Here is an 8,560-nt window from a genome sequence, read left to right on the forward strand (position 1 = left end):
GGCACTGCTTGTGTTACTCAATCTCACAGCAGCGTTTGACATGGTCGACTATGACTTGTTGGCCAGCCGCCTCGCCGACATGGGGATTAGGGGACCAGCCTTACAGTGGCTGGTCTCCTTTCTCCAGGGTTGGGGACAGAGGGTGGCACTCGGGGGAGATCTCTCGCCCCATCACCCTTTGGTGTGCGGAGTTCCACAAGGGCCGATACTCTCCCCGATATTATTTAACATCTACATGCGCCCCCTCGCCCAGTTGGTGCAGAGGTTTGGGCTGGGCTGTCATCAATACGCGGATGACACCCAGCTTTTTCTGTTGATGGACAGCCGGCCAGACACAGCCCTGAACAATCTGGCCAGAGCTCTGGAGGCTGTGACGGCATGGTTGAAACAGAGCAGGCTGAAACTGAACCAGGTGAAGGTAGAGGTCCTGCAGCTGGGACGGGGGCTGCCAGATGTTGGGATCCAGCTCCCTGCCCTGGATGGGACACCACTGGCAACTTTGCCAGTGATGATGAGTCTGGGCGTGCTCCTGGATGCCTCCCTGTCAATGGAGGCCAGGTCATGGCGGTTGCCAAGTCTGCATTTTTCCATCTCCGTCAGATCAGGCAACTTGCCCCTTACCTGATGCCCCAGGACCTGGCTACAGTGATCCATGCAATGATCACCTCCAGGACAGATTACTGTAACACACTCTACGCTGGACTACCCCTGGGCCTGATCCAGAAACTACAACTGGTCCAGAATGCGGCGGCGTGGATCCTGACCGGTATATCCTACCAGTCACATATCACACCTGTCCTGCGCCAGCTACACTGGCTTCTGGTTGAATTCCGAATCAGGTTCAAGGTGTTGGTTCTTACCTTTAAAGCCCTGAGCAGGTTGGGACTGGCATATCTTCAGGACTGCCTCTCCCTGTACGTTCACCAGAGACCACTTCGATCAGCGGATAAATGTTTACTGGTGGTCGCCGGGCCTAAGGAAGCCAACCTCGCTTCAACCAGGGCCAGGGCCTTTTCTGTCCTGGCCCAGCCTGGTGGAACGCTCTGTCAATGGAGACCCAGGCCCAGCAGGACATATTATCATTCCGCCAGGCCTGTAAGACAGAGCTGTTCCACCAGGCGTTTGGTGATTGAAGGGGGCGGTGCCATGTCGGCCTCCCACCTTTGGGGTGGGGGGGGTTCTTTATTATTGTTCATTGTATACTGACTTTAGAATTATTGTTTTCTTGTTTTTGTTGATTTTAAGTGTTGTTCACCACCCAGAGCCCCTGAGGATGGGTAGTTTATAAATCGAAATAATAAATAAAATAATAAATATCTGCCTGATTTATTTGAGAGTTTTCTAAGGGAATAATCCATGCAAACATATGTGGAGAATCCCAGTTACCCCCTCTCATTTGTCTCCTTTATGCTAGTTCCCCCAACCAATTAGGAGACCACCTATTTGGGTAAAAACACCATGTTTTGAGCTGTAAGAGCTGTAGCAAATTAACACCGGATTTACAAATTTATATTGCACATTTCAGCATCACTACCAGTTATTGGTATAGACAGACTTCATTTGGGACTAGCTTCACTGCAACTGCTTAAATAGTAGCATCAAAATGGGACACAAGAAGCTAGCCTTAATGAACTCTCGATTCCTGCAAGTAGAACTCCTTTACTTCACGTACACACATTGCAGAACACTATATATTACTCTTGAAGCAATTGACCATCTTGACTTCTTTCTGAAATGTTTTCCACTCTACGTTTTTACTAAATGCTGCTAAATCGGCCTCAAAGCTAAACCATAGATTCCTAAGAAGTAGATTTTTGCAGAGTTACTAGAGCTTTAATGACAATCTTATGACAAGGCCTGTCTTATACATTCTTGTGAACACAAGAACAGAACAATCAGGTTTGCTACTTCTACACTGGATTTATTCTAGTCTATTCTAGAAAAATTTGCTGTCAACACAAATTTGTGCAAAACAAGTTGGATAACCTGGTCAGAAAATATACTGTGTCTTTCTTCAAGTTTCAGACTCCTCTGATCAAAGTATTTCCTCAGTCACTTGTCTAGAACAAGTATGTTTCAGTAACAGCAAATCCTGAGCTTTACCAAAATTTGTTTGCATCTTAGAATTAATCATACCCAATTCCATAACAAGAGACTGTACTTTACGATTTCAAAACCACAAAGAACACAAGGAAAAATCTCCAATAATTTCTGCATAAAGGTGAGTCAAAACACCTGTTACTCCACAAACTGACAGTAGGGCAGCTTCATGTCCACAAGTAGGCAAGTATTCCTATCCCATTCGTAGAAATTTCCTTCCTCCAAGTAAAGAGTTTGCAACATTGTAGCTAGAACATACAAATCATTATTGATCTGTCAGACTGGTTATTATAAAAAGTGTTCCAACAGCTGACTTTATCAGAACCCTAATCACAGAAGAGGAAGCCTTGTTCTCATCCTTTCCAAATGCTTGCATTTGGCTTCCATGTCATAGCACACCAACTGCAAGAACTACAAACAGTAAGTAATAGCAGTGCTTAAAATACTATGTTAAAACTGGCATCTTTTTCCTTATAGTAACTGTTGAGTTTCTGCCCACTGGGGGACACAAATCCAATGGCTGGCAAGAGAAAAGGTAGCAACCTTATATTCCGTACCAGTTCTACATTTCAGTTCAGACAAATCACTGGTCTAGCTCCGAACCTATGTGCTTAACCATATACTCTGAGACATACATTCTCCTTTGAAACAAACTTGTGATGTAACAGATATTAGATCTCATCGTATCAAGCCACAGGCACTGGCTCAAGTACATACAGCATATTTGTCTGGCTACTAGACACAATGGAATTCGTTTACAGGGAATCCCAAATGCACTGGTTGAAAGCTCTGAACACATACTATAAATCTCAGCTTTCCACTTCTTTAGAGATGCACATAGTTACAATATGGTAACATGATCATATCAAAACATTTAACATACACAAAGCATGCTCATATCAGCACTTATCATCAACATAATGGCTGGGGAAGTGACTGACAAATTAAGTTCCAAGTTCAAATCTCATTTCTGCCTTAAGCAACACTCTCTCTCAGCTTCCATCTGCAATAGGTGGATAATACTAGCCTACCATACAGGGTTATTGCAGGGATACACTTGGAAAATGCTTTCAATAACATAGCACGTCCTTATCATAGAAACATTTAATGTTTTACACTTCTAATGCTAAATATCATCAATATGCTTCATAAAAGATTATACTAGTATCCATTTTGGCTTATTTGGATAACAGCAAAACTTGGATCAAATGAATGACTAGATTACTCAGCAAATAGGGACCAGTTCACTTGATGAAAAAAGTAAATATATCTAGGCTCAAAATCTTGGATGAAATGACCATGTGACTTATGGGTAAGACTGCATGAAAGATGTTTCATGTGAAAAATTTCATTCATGACAAGCACTGTAGGAAAACACATGAAAGTTCCACGCAGATAATTTGTATCCAAAGAGGAACTTAGAAAAGTCAGGGTAATGGCTAGGAGCGCTTTCTTTTGTCTACATCAAGTGCAACAACTGGCTACCTACCTTCATCGTATAGTCCTTACCACACTGATCCATACCACTGTAACTCTGAGCTTAGATTATTGTAATATGTTATATGAGGGGCTGCCCTTGAATATTGTTCAGAAACTTCAGCTAGTACAGAATGCTACCAATAGATTATTGAGCAGTTTGCATAGGTATGATCGCATTAAACCTGTACTTTAGCAGCTTCAATGACTGCCTGTTTTTTTCCCAGCACAATTCAAGGTGCTGGCTGTTACCTTTAAAGCCCTTCATGGCTTGGGGCCCACATATCTAGCAAACTGCTCTTCCCCATATGATCGCATGCACCATCTAAGATATTCGAGCACTTTTGGAGGTCCCCTTTAATCAGGAGGACATCTCCTCTATGGTCTGTGCAAGCTTATTTTCAGTGGCTGTATTTGGTACAGAAAATTTGCATATTCTCGCTTCTATCAATTCCAACACACCTCTGATGTAAAAAATTAATGAATATCTCTGGCAGTTTGTGGTGAAACTTGTTGCAGGAGTTGCAGTTTTAAGTTAGATGAGCAAAATTTGAGTCCAGTAGCACTTCAAAGACCAAGCAGATTCCCTGGGTATGAGTTTTTATTTTATTTATATCATTTATAGTCCACCTTTCTCAATATCAAAGACATTTCCATAAACAATGCCACAGGGTGAATAAACACAAGTGTACAAAGATGTAGCATTAAAAAGAATCAATACAGAGTTGAAGAAATGCTGAAACAGAGCATAAGCAATTCTAGTTCTAACATTAGACAACATATAACTACTAGCAGAATTCTGAAGCACAGGTAGCACATAGGAGCACTTACTTAAAGCAACAGATAGGACATAAGGCAACACAGACAGGTGAAGTCTATGGCCCTAACTCAGTACTGAAGCATCTGAGACCCGCCCCCTACAATACAGCCCTCTTATCTGAGTAAAAAACCCTTTTGAATAATTCAGTTTTGCATCGTTTGCAGAACTAGAGTCAAGGCTTCCTTCTTCATAAGGGCATATGAAAAAGGGAGCTTTGACTCTTGAAAGCTCATACCCTGGAAATCTGGTTGGTCTCTAAGATACCACTGGACTTGTATCTTGCTCTTCTACTGCGGACCAACACAGCTACTAACCTAAAGCAGTTTTAAGATGTTATACTTTTAACTTTGTTTCAACTATTTTGAACTGCATATGATATTTTCTAATCTATTTTAGACATTGTGGAAATATGGGATATATTTTTTTTAAAAAAAAAATTAAAAACCAATTCCTCAATAATATTTCCAGTTACAGAACAGAACCCTTCTAGCTCCTCAACCTCATTTTGGTGTTAGAACAATTTGTCTCAAGCAGTATCCATCAGAGGAAAGGTGACAGCAAGCAGAAACTTTACAGTCCCAGCCAGGCTTTCCCACATTATGCATCACACTAAAAATGCCCTATCTTCCCCCTGTAGGGCAGATGATCTCTTCCGGCAAATAAACTTCTATTATTTTAGCATCAGAGCAACTCCCATTCCTAACAACTGTAACATCCACAACCTTTGCCTCCAACACTTGTGAGAGCAAGCAACTGCAATGCTTAGTTTCTGCATCACTAGATCAATTAATAAAACACAAAATGTAGATGATCACCATCATTCAAAATCTACCCACTGCATTTTCTCCATGCTTCCAATCCTCAGCAGGTGATACATTACTTTCATTCCTAAACTCTACTGTGTTTGGCTTACTCCAGGGTGGATTTGAAAAAAATAACGAAGCCAGGGGCTGCAAACAGGAAAACGAGCAGTAGAGCAAGCCAGAACCGTTCATTCAAGCATCTCCCAAGAACAAACTGCACTGAAGTAGAAGTGGACTTGCATTGAAACATACAATCGAAATTATATAGGCATCTAGCAAAGATAAACATTCCTCCTTCACAGGTTAGTTACTGAGAATTAATTAAGTTCCTAATGCAGACATTGCTACTGTTCCTCTAGCATGGTTACAGGCCAATCTCCTAGCCTTTCTACTTTTCCTGCAGAATTCCCAGATTTTTTTCACCCGATTTTTTTTCACCCCATTTCTAACATGATACTTTTACAACTGGCTACTCATGCAAAACAGCCTTCACAGCATGCTCATAAGTTGCAGATGGTTACTATTTTAACTAAGGCTTTGGAACCAACCAAGTTTATCTTTAACAAGTCACTGATCGTAAATAAATTCTTATTGAATAATCTAGTCGTTCATGGTGATCCAAGATCTACGAAATCTCCAATCCTAGGGATACAGTCTTTGGGCTGCATGCCTAGCAACACAGCAAACGCTACACAGACCGACTGTCCAAGGTAAACTCCGCTGCCTCACCCACCATTCTCCAACGCTGTCCAAGCACTTCAGAGATGCAACGCGTCCAGCCCTATACTGCCCCTCCGCATCAACCTTCTACAGAGCACCTTCGACTCCACTGCAGCCAACGATCCCAAGCAACCTGCCTGCTTCCCTTCACCCAGCTCGCTCAGAGCCCTCCTCACAGCCTCCCCTGCAAGAGCCGCGGCCCCTATCTGGAGTCGCCCCACTCACCCTGCTGGATGTCCCCGTTGGCGCCACCGGGCACGGGCACGTTGAGCTGGCGCTCAGGCTCCGGCAAGCAGCGGCGGCAAAAGGAGTGCAGGCAAGGCAGAAGCTTGGGCTCGGCCTCCCGGCTCTGCAGGCTCTGGGCGCAGACCGCGCAGGTGTCCAGCAGCGACAGCGGGCCCGGCGCGGCGCTGGACAGTGCAGGAGGCGCGGGGCTAGGGCCCAGCGGCGCCGGGCCAGAGCCCGTGCCTCCGCTCACCACCACCAGCGCCGCGGCCTCGGCCTCCCCCGGGCCCTTGTCCGCCGCCGCAGCCAGGACCACCGCGGCGGGGCTCTCCCTCTCCTCAGAAGGGGCGGGAGCCGGAGGGGGCGGGGACGCCGCGGCCGCCACAGAGGTGACAACGACAGTGGCCGTAGCGGCGGGCTCGGGACCACCCCCGGCCGGCGCGGCCTCCACGGCCCCCTCCCCGCCACCGCCGCCTCCTCCTCCTTTGTTTTCCGCCATATTTCCTCCTTTGAACCCGACTCCCCGCTTGGCTCACGTACAGGTCCGCGCATGCGTCCGCACGCACGGCATCAGCCTGCGCGCGCGCCGCCGACGCGTTTCTGGCGCGAGGGGCGGGGCCGGGCCAGGCGTGCGCGTACCTCAAGCTTAAGGAAAGAGAATGTGAAGGGGGGAGAGGGGGGGCGGAACGGAATCGCGGGGCAGTGAAGGGGCGCGCACGGTCTGCAGGCGGCGCGCACGTAAGCATCCAGGCTCGGTCGGGAAGCCACGCAGGCGCAATAGCGGAGCGGCGTTCTAAGCGTAGGAGGCGTAACAGCAGTTGGCGGTTGTGGAGCTGAGGGAAAGTTCGGTTGTGCGCGTGCCCGCTGGCGGAGAAACGTGGAAAAATAATCGTTAAGGAAAGAGAGTCTCAGGTGTGGGTGGGAAACAGCCAGTGGCAAATTTCCGCTTAGAAGGGACTCGCTTCAGAACAGTCGCTGTCTTCTTTGGTACTCTCGGGAAGAAACAGTGAGGATCGGGGATGCGGGAAAGCACGTTGCTCGATGTGTGACCCAAGAGGAGCCTTCGTTATGGTATCTGATCCAGGACGCTATTCCTGAAAGCGCCCGAGGTAACAGTAGGGCTGGCATCATCTGGATAGACTCTAAGAAGACTGACGAAGCGTTTTTGAAAAGGACAAGTGCAACATTCGGTCCAGCACCTTGAAGACCAACTAGTTTCTTTGGGAGCTTTGACTTTCAAAAACTCATACCCTGGAAAACTAGTTGGTCTTTAAGGTGCTGCTGGACCCGAATCTTGCTCTTCTACTGTAGACCAACACGGCTACCCACTTGAGAAGGACAAGATATTTTTAGAAAAATATATATGCCACCTTTCTGACTAGTCTAGAAACTCTGTTAGGAGGCTCTCTTAGGGTATCAGTGTGGCTCTAGTAGATCTCCTCAAAGCCCAGGCATCTTACACACACATGGCTGGATAATGCCATTCACATCCTCCTTGTTCACTTTGAATCCAGTTGTGGGTGATCTCTGAATGTAATGAACGTGCATTATTCACTGGTGTGTGTGAATGCAGTTCATTTTCTCTAGGACAATTTCCTATAAATGCACTTATTTACAAAGAGTGGTATATGGGAGAAAAGCTGTTAAATTTCTTTAAAAACTTTTGTTGTAGTACGCTAGGTCCAAATACCAGAAGGACAAATTGTGTTTAAATGAATTCAAATGTCCAGAGTCAACTGGGATCCATAGGACTAAAATGGGAAGTTCTGATTTCTAGACAGTCTTGTTAAACACTTGGATGGAATGAAGTTGATCCTGATCAAAAATGGCTGAATACCATGAGAAAACAGAAATGGTAAGAATTACAAAAACATTTTGGTATTTAAGAGGCAGCTTCTTTCATTTGATTTATGGGGCTACAATGTGGCCCAAACAAGAGCAATGTTTGTACTTGAACTTCTTGATCAGTTGACCCACAATGAGTGGATTCTGCAAGAAAACTGGGATAATTGTGATGAAAGTTAAATACTGCAGAATGTTTCCAAAAATATTCAATATACTGCCTCCTGCTTCATCCATTGACACTGTTCATGTAATTGCAAACATCTGAATGGCTACAGAGGTGATACAGGAGTTTCTAGTTAACACTGAACAACTACATCAGAAGCAGTTGGTTGTTTTTGTTTGGGAAGGACTCGTGGTTCCAACAGGAAATATCATGCTTTATTAAAGAAATTAAAGGCTTCAACATTTTCATCTTTTAAGGCAATCAGAATCTTTTGTGTCACTTAATCACAGCCTATGAAGCTGGAAGGGTAGTAGAACAAAAAACACTATATCAAATGATGTCAGGGGCACTTGCACTTGCAGAGCTGAATGAAACCTCAAAGCATAAAATAAATCAGCCCTTATAGAT

At 45.1% G+C, this 8,560-nt stretch overlaps 1 protein-coding gene across 4 annotated transcripts in view; it reads right to left on the reverse strand.

Moving 5' to 3' along the window:
- The window catches only part of TRIM33 (tripartite motif containing 33), a 156,777-nt gene extending 150,134 nt beyond the window's left edge, over positions 1 to 6,643 (reverse strand). For all 4 annotated transcript variants that reach the window (XM_054979505.1, XM_054979501.1, XM_054979504.1 and 1 more), the window contains exon 1: positions 6,145 to 6,643. In XM_054979505.1, coding sequence (XP_054835480.1) covers positions 6,145 to 6,643 — 499 coding nt within the window. The remainder of the gene's footprint in view (positions 1 to 6,144) is intronic.
- Positions 6,644 to 8,560: the final 1,917 nt, after the last annotated feature.

Source organism: Eublepharis macularius, chromosome 5 (genome assembly GCF_028583425.1).
Source record: "Eublepharis macularius isolate TG4126 chromosome 5, MPM_Emac_v1.0, whole genome shotgun sequence".
NCBI lineage: Eukaryota > Metazoa > Chordata > Lepidosauria > Squamata > Eublepharidae > Eublepharis > Eublepharis macularius.